Genomic DNA, 24,684 nt, shown 5'->3' on the forward strand with positions numbered 1-24,684 from the left:
TTAAAATTATTGGTGCAAATTATGAAGGCTGAAGCTAAACCCAAATGAAACTTATTGTATGTTTGTTTGCAAATCCATAACACTGGATTCATTCCACCGAAGTCTTTCCATGGACAGGGTTCCTTTAACTATGTGCAGCTTATTTAAAATGCTAAGGGTCATTCTTGTTACATATCCACTTTTCAGTATTACAAAATACTGGTATCCTAAGTCTCATTTGGAGACTGTCTGTCTTGAGGAAATATTTTATTCTTCCTTGGTTTGAATATTGTTGTTGCCTGGTTTGGTCTTCAGCAGCTGACTGTGATTAGCATTTTTAAATTATTTGATAAAATTTTATTACTATAAAGTTCTTATCCCTGATCTTAATAGTAATCTTTGGCACCTTTATTCATTTAGCTCATTTTGCATGCTCTATCAGAAACGTCAGTGTGTTTTCTGTTCTCTAAAACTTGAAAAGAATCCAGCATGCTGTCTGCACATCCAAACTCCCAAGCCCTTCTTTCAACAGAAAATAGTCATACTAAGGTGTCTCTGCTAGTCTGAGTCGGTATTCTAACTGAGCACTCAGGATTTTCATTACATACTTGTTTTCTTTGGTCTTTTGAGTTTCTTTTACATGACATTTAAAACATTAACTACCAATAAAATCCTGAAGCAACATCATTTGCTATCTTAACACCAACTGCCAACTCAAGAACTGGTCCTCATGAATGCTACAGTAATATCTTAGTAATTACTGTAAATATTTATATACACACTTTTGAAATATCTTAATAATTACTGTAAATATTTACATACACACTTTTGAAATGTTTTGGTAATTACTGTAAATAATTACATACACACTTTTGAAATGTCTTAGTAATTACTGTAAATATTTACAGACACACTTTTGAAATGTCTCAGTAATTACTGTAAATATTTAGTACATACACACTTTTGAAGTGTCTTAGTAATTATGTACTGTACATATTTACATACAGGCAGTCTCCGGCTTACGACGGGTTCGGCTTATGACGTTCCAAGGTTACAATGCTTTTCAATTATATTCATTAGAAATTTTTCTAGGTTTACAACGCATGTTCCAGGGTAAAAAAGAAATATGACTCCAAAAATGCAAAATAATCAATATTTGAAGTTTTTTATGCAAAAAGGCAATATTAATGCAGTTTTAATAGTTTTGATTGCACCCAAAGCATGAAAAGTATGGTTTTCATAGGATTTTTGACGATTTTCTGGCTTACGACAATTTTCAGCTTACGGCACAGCACGTCTCAAGAACGGAACCCCCGTCGTACCCTGGAGACTACCTGTACACACTTTTAAAATGTCGTATATCAATAAATCAAAACACCCTAACAAAGGCTCACAAATGTACACCAAGAGAAACAAGGAAATTGAGACGAAAGTATAAACTTTTATTTACACAGACAATAACATTTTATATTTCATTTGCTTTTATACAAGTTACCAGAATTTTGTTATATCATTCTATCAATTCCCCATCCTTAACAGCATTATTGACTAAAATTCTTTTTATATTAGCATTCACATTATGGAACTCCTCACTTTTCCTCACAGCATACTGAAAAGAAATGAAATTCACATTAGTTTTACATAGGTTCTTAAACATGAAGGATAAAATCTTGATAAAATGCAAAATACCCTGTTAAATATTATGTGTCTTTACTGGTACATTTGTTTCATAGCAGACTCATAAGTTATGGGGAAGAATCGAGCTGTCAAATCCCCAGACTTAATTGTAGGATCTGCCTGAAGGTGAACACATTATTCCAAAGATCAAAGAGCTGTCTGTTAAGCAACTCTGTCCCATCTTTTGCTAGAGACTGTCACAGAATGGGAGCCATATTGCTATTGACACTTAGTGCAAGCAACAGGACTTAATGTTCATTATACAGAGAAGCAGATAACCCTGAAAGTCCAAATTGTCTGGATGCCATCATACGAAAGTGAAGATGAGGGTCATAGGTCTTAACTAGTTATAACCTTCCCTTGAAACAGATAAGACTTATTCCACTACCAACACAGGTCATAGTTAGTACAAATCCAATCACCAATTGGTTGAATTGTTGCGATAAAATTCTGTGAACGTCATCTGGCCACCTTCTTGAACACACCATCAAAACTGTTCTGAAGGTCATTTGGCCATCTCCATGAAACTCCACCAGAACTGTTGTGAATGCCCATGTGGCCATCCCCATGAACACGCCACCAGAAATATTGTGAATGCCATGTGGGCCATCTCCATGAGCACACCACCAGCATAGTAGTCAACATGCAAGTTTCATGTAAATATTGAAAGGGCCAATAAAGCATTGATCTCAAAGAAACTCACTTTAACTTGTGCGTTTTCATCATTTGTTACACCCTCAAGACTACTTGTTCTGAGCCAACATAAAATTGCATTTCTTCTTACTTGCTTCTAGCCTTGTTGTGTAGATAGGTAGGGCCAGGCCATACCTTCTCTGTAGCTTTAAGTTATATGAAGATGAAAAAAACATAAAGGCCTAACTGGGGAAAGAAGCTAATCATTGTTTTGGAAATGAACCAAAAGTGAGAGAATGGTGAAGGACATAACAGGTCAATCTCAGTTTCATGAAGTCTGAGTCTATACAACAAGCCAATCTTGCTTGAAAGAGATTCAGATCACTGACTCGCTGCACATATACAAATGCCCAGAAGAAACCGTTTTAATTTAAAAAGGAAAGGTTATCCCATTTGTTCACATGGCTTGGGCAAGGTTTCTTTAAAGTAACCAAAAATCTCTTTTACAAGCTCAATGGTTTACATAATACAGAGAGAAATGAGGGTAGAGCTCAGTTTGCTTCTCAAACTAGTACTATGTAAGCCAAATGAAAAAATCTAAAGTTAACAAAATGGCCAAATGGGACTAATTATCGATGGAAAAATAAATTTCAAACTACCGTAATAAATAAAATCACAGTTCTTCTTATGAAGAAGAAAACTGGTGCATCATGAAAAAAACATACAACAGCTGATCTACGATTAATGTTAAATGCACAAGATATCAATAGAATTGAATGAAAAGCACAATGAAAATGCAGAAAATTATATTGGAGGACAGTCAAAGTAAAATGAGAAAAAAAAATCTTTTAAATCTCTCAATAATCTAGAGCAGGGCTCTCCAAACTATGGCCGGCGGGCCACATCCGGCCAGCCTAACAAATCCCTGTGTGGTGGCCTTGAAAAAATAATTATTGCACGACTGGCATTGCTGAATTATTCAATGCTGAAAATCTTCCAACTCAATTTCAAATGGAAATTACTGATCTCAGGCAGATGACAGACTGAAAGATAAGTATAGAGAAGGAAATCTGATTGAGTTTTATAAATGCCTGCAACCAGATCAGTTTCCAAATTTGATAAAGTTTGCTTGTAGTTTTGTGCCCATTTTTGGTACAACATACTTTTGTGTGAACAAACATTATCAAAATGAAGTATGTGAAATCTAACTATCGAGCAAATTTGTCTGATGATCATTTGAAATCCATTCTTACAATTGGCTCATCTAATCTGGAACCTGATTTCAATGAAATTTTGAAGTCAAAACGTCACTATCATTCGCCACACTAATTTGGTTGCATAAAACTAAAGGCAGGAATCTATTTTTTACAAGATATGTTAAGTTTTTTCATGTATACGAATATTTGAGGAAATTAAATTACTGGCACTGATTTTTTTTTTTTTCTTTTTTTCCGCCTTTGGAAAAACCCACATAAATGGGGAATATATAATGTGCCCTTACATTGAAAAGTTTGGAGACCCCTGATCTAGAGGGCAATACACTGCACAGTAAAATGAAGAATGAAACAACTACTGTTGCATCTTAGTTCAAGGGAGCTTTTTGCTAAAAACATTATGTTCCCAATGCAACAAGCAATACAAATAATGGATTGATAGGTAATAAGTATCCAGTGGTTAATGCTGGTGAGACACATTTAGAGAATACATACTACACCCAGTACTGAAAAATGAAAAGTATTAAGATGGGGGCAGAGGAATTTTGTAATTATACAAATAACTTTTATCGACATTTGCATCCATTGTAATTATACAAATGACTTTGATCAAATATTTGACTTCACGGCATGAAAAAATTTTTTTTAAGGACAACCATGTAATATGGATGAAATCCAGTAAAGGCTTTACATCAAATTTACACTAAAATGATATGCACAGCACATGTCCACTTATTTGGTGGCTTCACCCACTATAATTTCTATTATTGAAAGTACGGTACCAGTACTGGAACACATGCTTTTATAATCATCATCATAAAATCTCCCTTGTTATCTGAATGTGTAAACAAAATGGAAACTTCTTCCTCATTTCATAAATGAATATCTACTCCCTTGACTGGAGCAAAAAGTACAACCAAACCATTATGAATATCACAATCAAACCTAGACTCACCTCAATTTTCTTAACCAATTCAATTTCTCCTTGTCTGTGAACAGGTTTGTAACCATGCCTGTGAGAGACTTCCTACTCTCCCAATCCTTCCACAGCGATGAATATAATCAGAAATGATTGGTGGAAATTCAAAGTTTATGACATGGCCAGCCTGATAAAAAAAAGGTAGGGTTTATTCACAGAGAAATGAAAGTTCAACAATGTATTTATAGCAATAAAATAAAATTTCAAAGGTATATCAGAGATGACTTCTCACTCACCCTAGTTGTGTTTAAGCCTCTGGATGCTAAATCTGTACAAGACAATGCTATGACTTCTCCATCCTGGAATTTTCTAAATTGATCATTTCTGATAACTGCAGGCATTTCTCCGTTTAGGTTGACACATGGTATACCATTTTCATTAAGAAAGAGTGACAGCCAATCAGAAGTTTTACCAAAATTGCTGAAAAGGGGAACAATTTTTTTTAATCAGCCACATGAATCTTGTCTTATAAATACATGTACAGTGATGTTCAAATCTGATGCGAAATTATTTTTTTTGTATCGTCCACATTCTGAGACTCAACGTGATGTTGCCAAGTAGTGTTAATTTTTTTTTCATTTCCGACATTTTCAAAATAGGAATATGAATTACAAGTTTTCTTTGAATGTTGAAGTTTTAGGCTGTATTTAAGCTGCCTGTATGTTGCAAAATGATTTGTAGGCATAAAAAAATAATCTAAGCCTTCTGAGATGTAATCTGTTACTAATGAATATATTTGTAGAGATTACCTATTCTTTGAGGGCTAAAAGATGATGATGATTTTGATTACGTATATGGAGAAGGTGGCTGTTAATCAAAATATCTATTAGTATTAATATCAAAGCGTATGGAACACTTGTTTTTTAACTGGCTTAAAATATTATTTTCTTAAAGGTCCTTCTGCTTGCTTTTGGTATGTAATTAATTCTTTCATAAGGTAACTTGAAGTGCAAGAGATGTGAATGGTAAGTGTAAAGTAAAGAAATCTAACACACCTAGCCTAGCCTAGGAACAAAATCTTGGCTTTGACACAAGAATAATTGCACAGGGCGAATAACTGCTAGTAAGCCATCATTTTTTGAAATGGTTAAGAAATTTTATTTATATGAAAATCCAAATATAAAATAAATGTTTTCAAGATAATTTCATTATCGCTACTCATTGTACACCTACGTATGTAACATCAGCTTGTTCTTGTTGCACCGCCATTCTAATGGTTGCGCCACACATGTTCCACTCACATATTGATATCAGTGGGCGCATTCTACTTTTTTATTTACATTTTTTCAGCAGTTAGGCATAAAAACAATCAAATAGGACCATTTTAATTTTTATGGTTGTTGTGGAAGCAATATTAATGTGATGACAATTTTTTTAATTTTTTATTTAACAATTGAACTGAGGTTTGATGGCGACTTCATTTTGGTCAAATGCATCAGCAATGAGTAGACGAAAGTATTCAAAATGTTTTGTAAGTATTTTTTTCTGAAATTTGGCTACACATGATATTTTCTTAGTTTTGAAATATATGACAGATTTCACACTTATAGAACATATGACCTTATTGTATGCAATAATTGTGTTTTCATACTGAAATAATAGATAAATATGGAGTATGTTAGGTTGCCAGTTAGTGAATTTTAAATTAAATCCTATGCAATCATGTAGCATCAGTTCTGAGTAAAGCTGTACTATATATAAAAATAATTTAGTCAATTAAAATAATTTGAGTTATTTGAATGATGGATAATCTTCAATTAATATATATACACATAGTAATTTACTTCTTGTACATATTACCAAACTTGCTTAGTTTCCTGGGTACAACCCTACAATAAAGGCAAATTCCAGAATCGGGTAGCTCAGGCAATGTCAAACTACTAGAATCAGGAAGAATGAAAATTAAATATTCTCTAGTCGCAGTATTCAAATATTAAAATTACTGCTCAAACCATTAGTTCCAATTTTCACCATATTGCATGCCATCATCTACCTTAGGGGGGCCCCATCAATGTTATGAAGCCTTATTCTCTGTCAAAAAAGGGAGGAACATTATGTCCTTTTAATAAAGCTAACTTCCCAATTGTCAAAATAGCATGAAAGCTAACTTCCAAATTGTCAAAATAAGTATCTTAAATTATATTATATGAAAGTAGTCAAAGATGCTGCATATTGTTCACCATATGGAAACAATGCTTGTCTATTTTTCTGCCAGTGACTGTATTATGAGGCTTTCACAATGCGAAGGGTCTATCGGTCCAGAGGGTCATTTTTTGAAAACCCGCCAAAAGCTCCAGAATTTATTCAAGTTTAGGCCTGAGTAAGCAGAACATGAAAATTCAAATGCTAACTTGGTAGAAAATTGCAATTAGTAACAAAAACTTTTTTTGCCTTGTGAGTTTCCAAGAATGTGCCTTCATACAATAACTTTTGTCGAGCACGAAATAAACAGTATGAAGGGTCTATCTCAGCCAGCTGGACAGCTCAGCCAATTAGCGCGCAGAACGAAAGGGTGCGTCAGCCAATCAGTGAATGTTTACATAAATAAGGTAAATGCAGGGTTTTGCTCATTGTTATTGCATGTCAGGTATTAGTGGATAACAATATTTCTATATTTTCCATTGTTTATGGATTGAAAATAAATATAAATATGGATTGAAAATAAATATAAATACAGAAAAAAAACATACAGGCAGTCCCTGATTATCGGCGGGGGTTCTGTTCCTGAGGGGGCGCCGATAAGCAAAAACCACCATTAACCAAAACTGCGATTTATGGCACCATAATGGCACTTATGGCACTGATAACCGGTTAGCTATGTTATGGCACCATAAAGCCTTATGGCCCCAATAACCAGAACTTGCCGTGACCTCTAGGTAAACCTTAAGTGCCTGAACTGGGCATAATGTTCTGTTTGCTAAATTGAGTTTTTTTTTTTATGGGAATAGATTTCCTTTTATAGAATTTTCATTCTTGGCCTGGAATGATGGACCAGAGAACAATAGTCATTGATTATCAGCAGTTTGTGTGATATATCGTTCCCATCTAAGATAGCCCAATTCATTAATACGGGCTCATGATGCTAATGCTACCAGGAAGATAACTTTTTGAAGCAAGTGAGTTGTTGTTGTGTTAGGTCCGTTGAACTGAGGGGTACATGAAAGTTGAAGTGCCTTATTCAGGGACCACGTAATTGGAAGTCTTTCAGGAGCAGGTCTTTGTAGGGAAAAAGACTGCAGATGGGAAGTGACAACTTCTATGCTGGAATCAATCCCGAATCCATAAAGTAAGGGTTCCGTTAATGCTGCCTTGTAAACCATAGCTGTTGTAACTGCAAGATGCTTGTCTTCAGAGGTATATAAGAAAATTAAGAAGTGTTTAAATCTTGACTGGACTCTCAGTATGGATAAAATCTAACCATATTTTTCATACAGACTGGTACGTATTGCCAGCTAGATGATGTCCATAGATTTTGTTCATAACCTTGAAAATCTGGGACAATGGAGGAAAAAGATATATCAGCTTCCAGTTGTTCCAGTCTTGTAGAAAGGCATCTCTTGCTGTTGCTTGACTGTATAAATTTTGGGACACATATACTGGGAGTTTGTGATTCTCGTATGTGGCAAACAGGTCAACTTCCAGTTGTGGAAGTAGGTTGCTTATTGTTTGAAAAGAGTGGTTGTCCAATGTTCACTCTGTTGAGGCTGTTGTCTTCTTTGACAAAGAGTCTGCTATTACACTGAGAGACACTGTAAGGTGAATTACAGACAAAGGATAGCTAACATTAACATATTGAGTGGAGGTGAGCATGATTCCAATTTGTTGAAGCAGGACACTGCAGTGGTGTTGTCTATGACCAACAGAATGTACGTCTCTTCCGGGGGTTTGAGTTTCTTGAGAGACAAAAAGACAGCCATCAGCTCTAGGAAATTGATATAACAATTCTTTATAGTAGCTGACCACCTCCCCACCACCTAACAATCCTCCCAATGTCCTCCCCAGTGTTAATAAGGCAGCTGTGTGTCACTTTTACAGATGGCGGAGTCAGGGTGGACTGTTTTGCCAGAAATTCCCTCCAGGTCTATGGCTGAAGTATCTCCCCAACTTTCTGATTAATTTTGTGAGATTTGTCTCATATCTTTTTCCTTAGGTGTACAGCCAAAATTTGCTCAGGTTTTTCAGTTGCAATCTGAGTATTGGATCTTTTACTGATGCAAACTGCAGCAGACCCACCATACATTCTAACTGCTCTCTGGAAATAATGGGCTGTGTCAGGAACCTTTTGAGGTTTTTCCTTCTTCTGTTCTGTGTTTTGAGGGGGAGGTACAAAAGGCCATGTACAGTATCCCAACACACTCCCAGCCACTGAAACTGTCTGCTGGGTGTGACATGGAATTTTTCCAATTCATTATAAAACTTTTTAACTGGAGTCTGTTGACCACTGCTCTTAAGTTTTCCATACACTTTTGTCTAGTGGCCCACCAAAATTAACCAGTCATCTAAATAAGCTATTAGATATATTCCTTCTTTCCTGGGTTCTTGGACAACTACTGTCACCAATTTTGTAAAGATTCTTGGGGCAATGGTTAACCCAGAAGGCATGACTTTGAACCTGTAAGTATTTTTCCCTATCCAGAACCCTAGGAAGGGGCGTTAGGGAATAGCAATCGGGATGTGTCAGTATGCATCTTTCAAATCTATAAAAAGTGTCCAGGTCCCTTTTAGAATGACTAAACGTATTTTGGCAACGGTAGTCATTCGAAACTTTTGGCAAATAATGTTTGTTCAATGTCGATAGGTCAAGGATCACTCTTCGTTCATAGGAATCCTTTTTGGGAACACTGAAGAGACATGCTTGATGACGAATACACGAATGTTTCTCTATGGCTCCTTTTACCAGGGCCTTTTGCACGTAATCTTCCAGAGATGGGTCTGGTTTTTGAAAGAACCCTTTCAAAGAGGGAGGGGAATAAGGCCATTTCCACCCCAGCCCATTGAGAATAATGCTGTGTCCCAGAGGAGAAGACTTCCATTCCCTGTAATATCTTTGAAGCTGACCCCTGACCAAACAATTCCTATTGGTATCCCCCTCTTCCTCTACCTTTGCCCTTGATGGGCATTCCAGGTGTTGCTTTTCCTTTTCCTTTACAAGGTGGGTTTTGGACCTTTTAAAAAGGATGTACCTTCTGCCAAGAAAGTTGTTGTCCCTTTTGAGGGAGTTATCCCTTTTGACCACCTATCTGCTTATGAGGAGAACTATTGGAGGCAACTAAAGGCCTATATATGATATTTTATCTAAGTGAGCCTTTTTTGGATTGGGTAAGGGGAAATTTCTGGATTTTTGTTTCCTGAAATCTTTTCCCAGGAGAGCATACACAGTACATTGTTCATACGCGAACAAAACTTCGGTCTTAACAATAGGATAATTTCTAGCACCTAGCTGGATCCGATTAAAAAGCAGATGAAAGCAAGGAATCTTGTGATATCTGGCAACGCATGTGTAGATCGGGTGAAGAGTGGTCAAGGACCATTCACTTACGCCACCGCGTCAGTCTTTTCTTTAACCACCTGGGCGAGAGTCGTGGTTAACCTCTCTCAGCCTTTAACTGGTTCATTGCCCATTTTGCTTGTGTTTAGTGTGTGTGTATGGCTGATATTATGGCGTCTTCTGCTCCTTCTTGGCCTCGTCAACGTGTGTGCCCTGGAATTCTAGGTTTTCCGTGTTCTCATTTTTTGGCAACCGATCCCCACATCACGTGAACCAGGTACCGTTTTAATTTTTGTACTATAAAGAATCCTTGCACGGAATGCCGGGCATGGCCTAAAGTTGTTTTATAGCAAGAGTGAGCATCGGAAGGTTTCGACTCTTCCTTCATGGCAAGGTTTATTGCCTCTTCCTGATGCTTCATCTCCTGCAGTATTCTCCCCCCCTATAGTAGCGTTGTGCCTGCATCTCCTTCCTTTTCCTCCATTGATTCATCGCTGGAAGTATCGGGAGGCCACCAGGCTGATTTTTGTAATGTCGTCCCTTCTCCTTTGGCAGTTAACTTGATTCCTGGGAAGGGGGCGGCTTTTTTCAACACTCTCATTTATTCCAGAGTCGGAGGCATCCAAGATGGTGGCGATTTGGAAGATGCTCGGAATAGGGGGTCCCCCGTCATTGGAGGGGTTGCTAGCGTACCTTATGGAGGCTTGCTACCCCCCTCCTCAGGCTGACCAGGCCCTCCCCTCTCCTCCCGGCCTTGTCTTCATGGGTAGCCGAGGTCAGCCATCTTGTACTGCTTTGCCAGTGACTGTTGCCGCTTCTTCGAGTTGGAGGGACACTGTGGTGTCATGCCCATTGATGACGTCACAGGATCGGTCGTTGTGTATTCCTCCGCCAGTAGCATCTGCTTCCCCTTCAGACCGAGGGGAAGCCATGACGTCATCACCACTTGTAACGTCACTTCCATCGATGACGTCACTCCCAGTCATCTCCTCTGCACTGCCTCTCTCAGCCATGACATCATCTCTGCCGCCAAGTTCACTACATCTCCTTTCCATGTCATCAGAGCCTTCTCTTGCAGATCAGTCTGAGGTTATATGCCAGGCAGTGCTTAAGAGGTTGGACTCTGTTTTGGATGATAAGTTGGCTGCCTTGTCAGCTGGGAGGACTGGAAGGAAACATGTTGCATCGTTCCCATCTCCTGCGAAGAGATCGCGTAAGAAACCAGTGCTGTCTTCCTCTCCCTCTTCCCCCTCTACGCCACGTCGGCATATCAAGCGCTGGAGGACTAAGGACATTGGTCTTTCTTCATCTACGAGGGAGGAACAACACGGATGTGTTCTCGAGAGTGTTAGTGTATCTTCCCTTGTGCAATCTGCAGTGGCTGCTTTGTCCTCTGCATCGAATTGCGAGCGTGTTGCAACCTCCCCTGTCCGTCATGATGCAAGTGTTCCTACTTCTTCAGGGCCTATTCGTTGCCATAAGGATCTCAAGGAGCCTGTCAAGAGGTCGAAGGTGTTGAGCGCACAGTTGGTGCAGCAGGAGTGTTTGCCTGCCCCTCTCACTGGTGCTTCCAAGAGTTCGACTCTGGGGGATTCTCCTTCGATCTCGAGTGTTCGGGATTCCTCTCCAATTCATGTTCGTACGTCTGCCACGCCCGTGACCATTCATGGACATGTTAATGAGCCATCTGCTGGAGGAGTGCGTAGTGATGTTCCTAGTGTTGTAGTGGGTTTGTCTCGGGAGCCAGTGTGTGGACCCAGCCGAGACAGGTTAGTTGGTGTTTCGGGTTGTTTGGCTACTGATCCTTCCATTAATTTTAATGAGGAAGGTGCCTTAGAGGAGCCTACACATTCTTCTCATCGTCGGTCTCCATTGCCGAAGCAGGAGGAGGGAGACATGCAAGAGTTTTTGTCTTCCTTTTCAGAAGTTGTCGATCTCATTCGTGGGTTCAACAATTTGTAAAGTAGGACTTAGGCTCGGTCGTCTTACACTCCTTCTTGCTTGGAAGCCTTGGTGGGAGCTACGCAGGATCCCAAATCATCTCTTCAGCTTCCCTTGTCAGGGCACGTCCAGTCGGTCTTACATAAGGTTAATGCCTCTGTTTCAGACCGGGACGGTTCGCTTCGCTCTAGGGGCTCTGCCAAGCTACTACCCCCACCTCTCACGAGACATAGGAAGTACTATGCTACGATCTCTGCATTTTTGATGTCGCGGAGTCCGTATTTTTGTTTCCTCGGACTGAGCTCGAAAATGCGATAGACTGGCGCTGGACTGACACCAGACAGACTGGTGCACCAGTCCGTGTCTAAGTCAAAGTCTCGTCCTCGGAGACATCCGCTCCTCCTCCTCCCCCTGTCCAGAGCAGTCACGAAGATCGTCACCTGGTAGGCCGTCGAGGTGTTCAATTTCGGCAGGGCCTTCCCATCCGACTCAGCCTAGGTCAGAGGACCAACGTCCTTTTCATTCTCGTTCCTTTAAGCCAGAAGGGGCCCAAGGGGCCGAGGTAAAAGGGAACCATTGGTAGGTTAGGCGCCTCTCCCTCTTCTGCGCCAAGGGTGGGGGGGTGCAAGACGGGCCATTGGGCCAAGTGGCAGAGTTATGGGGCAGAGAAGTGGGTGGTAGATGTACTTCGAGTGGGGTACCTACTTCCATTCGACTTCTCTCCTCCGCTGTCGGACAAGCCGCAGCTCATGACGGCATATCCTCCAGATTCTCTGAAGTTCTTGGCTCTTCGGGAGGAAGTGCAGAAGATGCTGGACAAGGATGGCATAGAAGAAGTGGTGCGTCCTTCTCCGGGGTTTTATGGTCACATCTTCTTGGTGCCAAAGGCGTTGGGAGGACGGAGACCTGTAATCGACTTACCCACCTCGAATCACTTCATCAGAAAGACACGGTTCAAGATGGAGACCCCACGTTTGGTGTTGGCAGCCATGAGGGAAGGTGACTTCATGCTGTCAATAGACTTAAGGGATGCATACTTCCAAATCCCTATTCATCCGACGTCCAGGAAGTTCCTTCGCTTCTCTCTTGGGGACATGGTCTTCAAGTTCAAAGTCCTATGCTTTGGGCTGACAACAGCCCCTCAAGTGTTCACAAGGGTCTTCTCTCTCATGTCAAGTTGGGCGCATACTCAGGGGATCCGTTTGCTGAGGTACCTCGACGATTGGTTGGTTTTGGCAGTTTCCAGGAAAAGCTGCTGCAGGACAGGGATCGTATACTTCGGTTATGTCTGGAACTGGGCATTGTAGTCAACCAGGAAAAGTCGAACCTCGTACCCAGTCAAAGGATTCTCTACCTGGGTATGGTCATCGATACAACAGTGGCAAAAGTTTTCCCATTGGATCAGAGATTGGAGAAGTTGCGAGTGGTGGTGCGTGACTTCTTGTCAGAACCACATCAGTCAGCTCATCAGTGGCAGGTTCTTCTGGGAGTGTTGTCTTCCCTGGAGAAGCTGGTCCTTCATGGGCGTCTTCATCTTCGGTCTCTGCAATGGAGACCAGGAGAATTCTGGTCTCCGGCGGGGGACTCACCCCTGTTAAAGGTTCCTCTGTCTCTGAAGTGAGAGAAGACCGTTGCTGGATGGATGACCGGAATCTTTTGAAGGGTGTCCCTCTGCGTTCTCTTCCATCGGACTTCCTTCTGTTCTCAGATGCCTCCCTAGCAGGTTGGGGGGCTCATTTAGGCAGCCTCATCGCTGCAGGCGTTTAGAGTTTGGAGGACAAACAGCAACATAACATCTTGGAGTTGGAGGCAGCCTTCCTGGGTCTGAAGGAGTTTTGGGGAGAAGGTAGAAGGTCATTCTGTCATTCTCATGTTGGGCAACACCACAGTGGTAGCCTATGTGAACAAGCATGGAGGCCTGGTTTTCTCGTCAACTTCATGCCTTGACTATTGAGGTTCACCAGTGGGCGGTCAGCAATTCGGTAGAGCTCTCAGGCAGGTGTATCCCAGGCAAACAGAATGTGGTCGCAGACAAACTCAGTCGTTGGGATCAGATCCTAGGCACAGAGTGATCCCTTCATCAAGTGGTAGCAGACAAGCTCTTCCAGGTTTGGGGGAGACCCATGCTGAAACTTCTTGTGACTCGCTTCAGCAGGAAGCTGGAGATATTCTGTTCAGTGGTCCCAGATCCTTTAGCATTAGCAGAGGATGCATTCCAACATCCCTGGGACAAACTGGAGGTGTCATTGTTGTCAGAGCTTCCGAGGGAAATTCCCCCTTGGCGACATCTCCTGTGTCAACCACATGCGGAAAGGTTCCACCAGTTAGTAGAATTTCTGTCTCTTCACGGTTGGAGGCTATCAAGTATCTCCTCCAGGTAAGTGGCTTTTCTCAGAGAACAGCAGGGCATATGTCCAGGAGTCTCAGAAAGTCGACCTCCGCAGTTTACCAAGGCAAATGGGCGATCTACTTTGATTGGTGTCGTAAACGGGGTTTTTCTCCACTCGCAACCTCTATTCAGTGAACAGCAAATTTTTCAACCTTCCTCAGAAACGAGAAACATCTGTCAGTTTCTGCCATTAGAGGCTACAGGGCAGCCCTGAGTTTGGTGTTACGCCTTAGAGGTATTGACATCTCCTCTTCCTGGGAACTTTCCTTGCTAGTTAAGGGGTTTGAGCAGTCGAGTTCTCCTAGAGCTCAAGCCTCCGATGTGGGATGCTTCCTTGGTTCTCAAGAACTTCACTAAGAGTTATATGAGCCTTTGCGTCGCTCATCTGACAGGAACTTGACGTTCAAGACAGTTTTCCTTCTGGCCTTGTCATCTTCCAAGAGGGTAGGAGAGCTCCACAGCCTAAGCTATGATGTGAAGCACACCAGGGGTTGGAGGTCGGTGTCCTTGAATTTGTCCCGGAATTCATGCCCAAGACCCAAAATTCCCCTGTGCACGATGACAGGTTCACTTCATTTTCCATTCCATCACTGAATGACTTTGTGGGTGGTGATGCTCAAGAGCTTTTGTTGTGCCCTGTCCGGGCCCTGTGTTACTACCTTAAAAGGACTCGGCACCTTAGACCAGGCTGTCGCAGACTTTTTGTTAGCACAGGCTGTATGAAGAAAGAGGTGTCTAAGAATACTATCTCTTTTTGGGTACGGAAAGCCATCAGACAGGCATATTTGACTCTTGATGATTCCACCACCACATCTGTGCAGGCTAGAGCGCATGACGTTAGGGGTATTGGTCCCTCTCTGGCTTTCAAAAAGAACTTAGCTATACATGAGTGCTGAGCCCTGGTACTTGGTTACGCCAGTCCATGTTCACCTCATTCTATCTTAAGGATGTTGCCCACAGATCTACGGACACATTTTCCCTGGGTCCTGTGGTGGCTGCCCAACAGGATGTGTAACTCATAGTTGCCCTTAACAGGGCACTTTTGTATCTTACCAAAGATGATTGTGTAGATGAGAGAATGAGTGAGTTGGCTGGTCTCCTTCTTTCTCTTGTACCTTTCCTTCTTCCTTCGGGCAGGTTAAGGAATAGACACGTCATTCGCTGGACTGGTCTGATACAGGTGAGTGAGATTGTCACACTGATAGTGTGGTCGCTTAATATACAAATATCAAACCCTCCATTTCGTAGCATATGCTCCACTCCTTGGCAAGGAGGAGTTGGGAGTAGTACAAACCCTGGTGTATTGGTTTGCTATTGGACAGTCAAAGTTTCTCTTTGGTTCCCTATACAATGATTCTCCCATATATCATTATACGTCACTAGGGTCTGAGTGGTTAGATATCACTTTATCTAGCTTCTAAACAGGCTTCAGTCCCTCTCCAGAAGTATTTCAATCTGGAAGCTGGACTGGTGGTAGGCCCCCAGCCAGTTTAGGATGTCTTGTACCTCCCTCCAAGTATGAGTCTATCCTATTGTTAAGACCGAAGGTTTGTTTGCGTATCAACAAATGACAAATTTTCTAAGACAATTGGTATTTTTCATAGCTACAAACCTGAGGTCTTAACATTATACTGCCTGCCTCTAGCCGCCCCTCTGTTTGTTAAGACATCCTGACTTGGGAAAGACTGGCGCGGTGGTGTAGGTGAGTGGTCCTTGACCACTCTTCACCCGATCTACACATGTGTTGCCAGATATCACAAGATTCCTTGCTTTCATCTGCTTTTTAACCGGATCCAGCTAGGCACTAGAAATTATCCTATTGTTAAGACCTCAGGTTTGTAGCTATGAAAAATACAAATTGTCTTAGAAAATTTGTCATATTTTGTTGATGTGCCTGGCCTTTGACTTGAGTCACAATAGAATCCTCAAACAGGTCCCAACAGAAGACATTAGACGATAATAAAGCAGTCACATAGGTTGGAGTTTTCCAATATACTTCCATTTGTGCTTTTATGCACCAATTTAAAAAGTCATAGAGAGCTTCCATAATGTTCTCATAAGGCTTTTAGCCACGGCAGCAAAAATTGTCCTGGATTCTTCTGGAAGCCTTTTGTGGCAATTTCTAGCAAGGGAAGTGGTCAAGATAGTAAGGAAGTGGATCCTAGCACAAAACTCTGATGCTGAAGTATCTTGCGATATCCTTCCATCAGGGTACCAAATTGCTGAGTTGCAATATCTAGGGGGAATTTTTTATTATCAAAAGGAAGTTGAAGTGTTGCCCATTCTTGGCTGGAGTTTTTTGAAACTGGGATAATTAAAGCAAATGGTTTTAGTTCTGCCAATGGTTCCCATTTCTAATTATTACATAATTTTGAAAGAGTGCCATCACATGGTTTATTATTTTTTAAGTGTGAAGAGGCAGAAGGCTGGTGGTACATGATGAGCAACCTGAGTTTTATTCATAATGTATGTAGTATAGATCCATTTCCCATTCACCTGATAAAGAGTGTTATCCACAGCTTTCAGTGCTATGTTCCCAGGTAGAGAATAGTTTCCTTTTAAGGCGAAGGTGGTATCAGGCGCCCTTCTGTAGTAGGAAATGCCGTCTTTAAACTCAACAAGTGCAACTTCTATAATGGTCTTTCTCTCGTTGATGAGATACTACCATCTGGAAAGAAAATGCACTTCGAGGCATCTTGCCAAGAATTATTAGTATGAGAGTAGGATTTTGGAGTCTCTGTTACATTTTGATTGTAAAACTCCTAATCTGAACTGGCCACTTTGTTGGTTCCAATTGGGATTGTACCCTTAACTCTTGTTTGGGCAGATTTGGTTTCCAATCTCTCTATTCTGTTTGGAGTTGCAAGGCATTTATATTTTGGTGTATCATTACTGTTCAGAATCATGAAGTATGTCCATTATCTGGTGCCGTTCATTGGCAAGAGCATCATTGATGTTACCCATTATTTCCTTACAGAACTGATCAAATACCACAAACTGTGTATCCCTTTTGGGGGAGCTTGCATAACCTGACTGAGTACCTACAGCTGAGCTGCGGCTGCCTGTTCCCCAGGTGGCAGAGGTCCTGGGTGAATTATGTGAATTATTATAATCCTCTGAAACTGTTGTCATTTCCATTGAGTTCAGGTGGATCCTTGTATCCCTTTTGGGGGAAGGATCCTGATCAGCTTCTGAAAGCTCCATGTGGGATTGACTTACTTCTATAATGTTTCCCCAAGGCTATTTGAAAATTGTGTCCCTGATCCTTCTGGGTTCATCAAGGTATTTTTGGTATCAATATCTACCTCATAATCCTTAAGCAGTTCCCCTCCAATTGAGGATTCCTCTATTTCCTCCGCATGATAAACCTGGGGCGTAATGGGGACTGATGTTTCTGGGTTTTGGCCCAAATATGGTTCTTCAGAGGAGGGGTTAAGTATATGCTGCCGGAATTGTGCCAGATAGATGTAATCTTCCCCTTCCTCACCCTTGCTGAACCCTAGGACCCAGTGAAACAGCCTAAAATGGGCAGTTTTATCCTTAAAGATTGCTGCCACGAGCATGCAGGTGGTATGGGCTGTGCCCACTGGCAAAAAACATACAGAGCAACCTGCTACGGAACATTTTAACCGAGGTTCATGTCTCAAGATGGCCCATTAGTGAAAAAACCAATTCGTTATTAGAAAATTTAATTAGCATAGATTATTTTTAATCATGGACTCCAGTAAATATTTACTAACAGTAGATCTCATTTTAACAGGCCAATTGGACTACAAGTGTACATTTTTAGTACATTTTATAAAATATCTATGCTACCTTAAACCTTTTGAGGTTTAGATTAGCTTTGAGGACCCATGTCCTCAATGTCTGTATTACTTTTAAACTTATCCCCTTTGTTGTGGCTATGTCAAAATTTTAATTTAATCATAATACCACCCAAAACCACTCAAGCTAGTTTTTTGACTAACCTGTTTTAACTAACCCAAGCTACTTTTTCATATGGCTTAGATTAATATCTTTAGTATAATCTATGTTAAGCTAATCATAAAGGTTTTTTTTTTAGGGTTCTCAGTTAATATAAGCTACTACTTACATTAGGGATAAACAAAACCCCTGGTATGTATACAATATCTCATTGTTTTATTATACAGTGTGGCCTCGCTTAGTCGCGGATCAGCAATCACAGATTCAGTTAATCACGGGTTTTTCCTTGGACAACTTCTCAGTCTATATCGCTGGTATGAATCCGTGGTAGGCTAAGCCTCGTCCGGTTCCGATAACCAACAAATGCATGAACAGATTCACATTATGATATTAACTGACAATAAAGGTAATAAAACCATTCTCGCCTTATATATTATTGGCATATCTTCATAATATATAGCCTATTCATGGAATAATCCCACATCATTGACATCAACTTGTAGTTGAGCGGCCAGCAGAAATGTAAACATTGAGTTACACTTAACAGCACCTTTGTCATTCTTAACCTTTTAGAAATGTTAATAGTAGTAGTAGTGTAATTACAGTAGTAATAACATTTAGGAAAACATTAATTTTTTTAATTTTCAATTCGAACTTCTTATTGTTTTGGTATAACGTAATCAACTTCTCTGATCACTGTAGTCATACAAACGATAATTGTCATAGATTATCGTATTGTTGTTTGCGATCAGCGACGAAGCGTAAACGTAATAAAACCATTTTTACCTTATATATTATTGTCATATATTCATAATAAAATGCATATCTTATATATTATTGGCATATCTTGATAATAAAAAGCCTCTTCAAGGAATTAATTCCTTGGGGAATGAATTTTTCAAAGCAAAAATAAAACCACTTTACATGTTTACAGCATGCAATGATTACTTTATTTTGATGTGATTACATTAAAATTACAGTATGGTACTCTAAGCAGTACAGTAACAATTTTTTTATCATAAATGTATATTCATTCACGAAAAAAATATGTATGACCACCGTGACGTCACCAAACCTAGTCTCGTTCGTACATACTATCTTTACGCAATGTGATAGTGGTTACACCGTTCTACAAACTACCGATGTATTTTTACGTAAGTATCCTCTAAATTCTGTCATAAATCACTTTACAGTGGACCCCCCGTATTCGCGTTCTCCAGATTCGCGGACTCACACATTCGCGGATTTCTCTGGGGAACGTTTCCCTGCATTATTCGCGGAAAATTCGCGCATTCGCGGTATTTTTCTATGATAAATATCCACAAATTCCTGGTTTTTTTGATGAATTTCATCATAAAATGCACTTTTTGTGATAAAACTATTAAAAAAACCAAGTATGAAAATTTTTAGTGGGTTTTTCTTGAGTTTTAACTAACAAAATAGACTGTTTTTAGCATTTTCATAGGAGTTCCAAACATTCGCGGGTTCTAACTATTCACGGGGGGGGGTCTGGTACGCATCCCCCGCGAATACGGGGGACCACTGTACTTACTTTTTTTTGTGGAGCCCCAAATACTACGTATATCCCGGAAAATTAACAAAACGGGAATTTATCATAGAGCAAGATTCACTAATTACCGTGTTTTCTTCTTATTTTCCTGACTAAATGCATTGTTAGGATACACTCATTTACAAATTTTCAAATACTATGAATGTAAATAGCAGAATCTAATCTCTCTCTCTCTCTCTCTCTCTCTCTCTCTCTCTCTCTCTCTCTCTCTCTCTCTCTCTCTCTCTCTCTCTCTCACAGAAAAAACTATAATACTGATCTATTATTATCGTAATAAAAGAACAAAATGGTCTTTTATTCTTTCTGTGATTTACAAACCTGCTTCAATACAACTTTTATAGTTGACTCAATGATTATCACATTATAACAGTATACAAGAGAATATCTTATCACTATCCATGTTTCATTTCTTATCACCATAAAAATATTTAAAATACAAATTTCATTATGTTATTCTCGAGCTAAGCTAGTACCAGTACGCTCGTCCTAAGCTGCTCTCTCAAGCTATTCAACAGTTACTCTCATCCCAAGCTGCTCTTCTCTCTCTCTCTCTCTCTCTCTCTCTCTCTCTCAATGAAATATGAATTACTGTATCATAATATCATAAACTATTATGTACAAATGAAATATGAATTACTGTATCATAATATCATAAACTTTTATGTACAAAGTTAAAAATAATAATAATTCCATTAATAAATTCGTTTCTTTTAGCAACTAAATTGTTTTCCAAAATAATTCTTTCGGTAATAAACGTCCATCAGCTGATTCTAAACGAAAACAAAAGGCAAAACTAGATTTTTATTGCTGTATTTTGCTGTTTATACATTAATGTTATAGTTGGGTGCTGTAATCTTTACAGTAAATCATGTTTTTTTTTATCATAAATATGTTCATTCACAAAATAGATATACTATGTACTTTTAGTTTGGTGCAGCAGCCAAATCATGAAAATAGAAAGGAATTGTTAGGTAATATACTTTTGTTTGCTGATCTGATGTAGGGGAAATTGAAGATAGGAAAGAATAACTTTGAAACTGTCTTGAATTTAGTTTAAGGTGATAGTTGAAAACATATTTGGTGCTTGAACTAAAGTAGGCAGTTATAAGCATTGAAATGGTGGTCTTGGGTGGGTTAATTATTAAAGTAGGCAGTTTAAAGCAATTTTTAGGGGGGGTACTAGGGTAACACAGGTATTTACTTATCACGGGGGGTTCTGGGCCCTATCCGCGCGATTATCGAGGTCCTGCTGTGTATCCTAGTCTACCCTTTTTTCTGATACTTAGCCATATTGTTTCTAGGCTAATAGAAGGATATTTACTTTAAAAAGGGATTTCTACTTAATCTGGTTATGCTACTACTTATTCTAGACAAGATTCTAACATGTACCCTTGTCGATTAGCTAGGCTACATAGTCATAAACCAAGATAATATTGATTGAACACAGTAATTTTTTAACTTTAAATATACTGGTTTGTAGTTTTACATACAGACTAGGCTACCAAGTCATAGCAAACTGAGTAATTTTGCTAAGCTTAGAATACTTCAGGAAGTTGTGTTACAGATAAACTAGGCTATATAAAACCAACTTATCAATACTAACCATTTTGTTAGGTTATTTTACTATACGTATAGTGTAAGTAAATTGGCACATACTCTAAGCTCATTTTTTTAGAATAATATCTAATCAGAATTATAAACTTCAACACTCAAAGTTATGTGTTATTTAAACGCCAATACTCAAAATGTAGCCTTTAAGGTCAGGCTACTATCTCATCTGGCAACAGTTGCCAATTTTCGATTAGTCTTAAGTTACATGGTCTAGGCTAACAATTTAGTCTGATAGGGTGTTTAGAAAAAGTTTGCCACTTAGCATTAGGTATTACCTAGTCCTGAGTTATTTAGGTCATGTTAAATATGCAGGCTATATAAAATGAAAATAGTGTAGCATATTTATCAACTTCTAGGAACTTATCACTGAAACATTAGGTGACTACCTAATCAGGGTTATTTAAATCACCTTTAAAATATATAATCTTAGGTTACAGGCTACAAACAATAGCTACGATAGTCTTAAATTATCTGCAATGGATTGGTTAGGCTACTAGCTCATGTAGGCTAATGCCTAGGAAATTGTAGACATCGTTATCTGAAAAGATTAACTAAATTAATAATACATTGTGGACCAATTCCTAAGCCAAAACTTCCAAAAGGAATAAAAAATTCTTTAACGATTCTCGCTTTCATAAAAAAAGCTAACAAGGATCCTGTATTACACTGACCATGTGCTCTCCAAACAAAGGCCAGTTTCTATATTTAAAACAAATCTTTGTTTTACTGTTTTAAACCTAAATATTTTTCTCTAAATCTTGAAAATAAGCACTTAACTTCCAAATTTTGGAGGTTCCATGATCCCTGAAGAAAAAAGTAGGAGATCCAAATGTCTCAAAATGAGGAGCACTGGCTGGAGACACTGTAGTCTGCATTGACTAGAGGGGTAATGGTTTTTAACCAGCCCGATCATGAAACAAGATAGCCGATACGCATGTGCAATAGTCACTTCTTCTGCAGTTAACATAGGAAACTAGGTACAGTTTCGCTGAAGACAAGATAAAATGCCTTCTTGTCTTTGAGTTCATTATACTCTATCACATGTTATAGTGTTTATCATTATGGCATACTACCTAGCTACAAGACCAGGCTAAAAGATATTTCTTTGATATTAGTCTAGTTACCATGGGGCACTGGCACACACCATGAAGGGTAACTCTCTTGAGGACGAAACAGCAACTACACTATCAAAATAGTTTGTAAACAAAACTTGGCTAGTTTACAGTTACAAAACTAAACAAAACAACTGTTCAAAAAACGAGAAACAACTACAGTAATTACTTGGACCAGGGCCTATTGTCCACATACCATTACCATATAAAACTTTTACCACAATTACATTACATGTAGTAATGAACAAGATAAGAATAACCCATCATCAGAATAGTCAGGTAATAGAGTGCACTATTAATGCGTAGTGAAATCCAAAGTCAAGTGAATGAGAAAATGAACATTCTGGGAGCAGATATAACAGCTGTTCCTCCACTGACAAAAAGACTTATTTTACCAACATCGAAAAGCATTTTGGAGCCTAGATGTGCAAGGACAGAGGAGAAATGAATATACTGTACATACCTAAATATTATGACTGGTATTCCTCGTGTTTTACATTTTTCAGCTAACTCCAGAAGTTTTGCTGATTTGGTAACATTATTTACACGAAGAAACTGTTGAGGTACGTGAGGTTGGATACGATGGAGATATGGCGTGTCTATTCTCTGTAGTGACTGTAACTGTGGGCAAAAGTTAATTAATTAATCTACAGGAATTTTTCTGATAAATAAAATATTATTTTCATGAGTACCTACCAAATTCAGTATGCATAAAACCTTCATAAGGTTTTGTGCATAAAATCAGAACTTTTCAATCAAGACTACTGACATTTTCATGCCTTAACTATATAATTAAGTAAGAATTTTTATGAAGTTTTTCAGAATTTCATACTCCACAAAAGCGGCTAAAGAGTTGTAGATGTACTTACTGCCTGTGTTTTCTGGAAGTACTAAAGACAATTAAGAAAGTGAAACTCAAAACAATCCAACTAGCTCTAGGTTTATTTACATTAAGGTGAGCCATAACCAGGGATAAAAAAGAGCACTAAGAGCAATTACCGGGAGATTCAAATAGTATTTGCACTGCTTAACATAAAAATCTATTGGATAAAATAAAAATCTATTGGATAAAGGAACATAATACTAAAGATTTTTTATTTACATTACATATGTGTTAATGTGTTACACAATAGACAGGTGGGAGGTATTTACATTCCACACATATTAATATGTTAGATAATATGCAGACAGATGGAAGGTGGTACTGATGACTAACAGATCAGACAGACTTGAACCTCCATGGGTACTGTAATTATCACACAATCCTGAAGTAAACCAATTTATTGAGTGAAATTCTAATTATCAGTAACATTTATTTGAAAATCACGGTTATCTACAGCTTTAAAAAATGGACCCATTCTTGAAATATTTTGGTTATAGTAAATAATTCTAAATTCTGGAACTAACACCTTGGTCTGCTCTTGATTGTTCAGTCCCTCATGTTCCAAAAGGGTATACTAGCCAGTCTTCTTAGGTGACTGATGTCCCATAGAGAAGATTTAGCTGCTCCCATGAGGCTCATTAGTTTGTTTCTAGCAGCTAAGACAGGAACAAAGATGAAATGGTTCTATGACAAACAGTTAAGTAATGGTTCTATCACCTGTTTGAAGCTCAACTACAGTAAAAGTAGTTGTATAAATGAATGTATGATGTGGGTTTGCCTTTGTAACACTATTCACAACTGCTGTAAGTGGCAGTTTCTATTACTATAGGTAAAGTTCCTACAAATTACGTAGTCTTTCCTGTATTCCATAATAAACTGTTAGTGGAGAGCTATCTGGGGAAATGAAAAACTGTCTTCATATAGTATTGCCTACCCCAATAGGACTGAGTTGTTGTGAAAATAGAGATTTGCATTAGTAGAAAAGGGTTACTGGTTGTGTGCAAAATAGAAAACTCTTAAATTCATGGCCTCAAGAACTTGATGTGAAATGGCAAAACTAGTGACCTGGAAGATATACTGCACAGATCGTTCATGATGCAATATTCTTAAAGAAAGCCATATCAAGATTGCTCATTACAAAAGAAAAAATGTGCAAAGAATTGAAGATTGCATAGCTGAGTGCCTTCTGGGATGGGTGATTATGACTTTAGATAAGTTGACATGAATAAATGTTATGGGAAGAAGTTCCTAAAGCTTATACAAAAATGGGGACTACAGTATAAA

The 24,684-nt window shown here is 39.1% G+C and overlaps 1 protein-coding gene across 1 annotated transcript in view; it reads right to left on the reverse strand.

Annotated features, from left to right (window-relative positions):
• Window positions 1–1,400: 1,400 nt before the first annotated feature.
• LOC135218965 (probable ATP-dependent RNA helicase DDX28) overlaps window positions 1,401–24,684 on the reverse strand; it is a 32,541-nt gene continuing 9,257 nt past the window's right edge. The window contains 6 exon segments of the mRNA XM_064255402.1: window positions 1,401–1,588; window positions 4,459–4,502; window positions 4,505–4,525; window positions 4,528–4,609; window positions 4,719–4,902; window positions 22,981–23,138. Of these exon segments, the coding sequence (XP_064111472.1) occupies window positions 1,490–1,588; window positions 4,459–4,502; window positions 4,505–4,525; window positions 4,528–4,609; window positions 4,719–4,902; window positions 22,981–23,138 (588 nt within the window). The 3' untranslated portion in view covers window positions 1,401–1,489.

This window comes from Macrobrachium nipponense, chromosome 1 (assembly GCF_015104395.2).
Source record: "Macrobrachium nipponense isolate FS-2020 chromosome 1, ASM1510439v2, whole genome shotgun sequence".
Lineage (NCBI taxonomy): Eukaryota > Metazoa > Arthropoda > Malacostraca > Decapoda > Palaemonidae > Macrobrachium > Macrobrachium nipponense.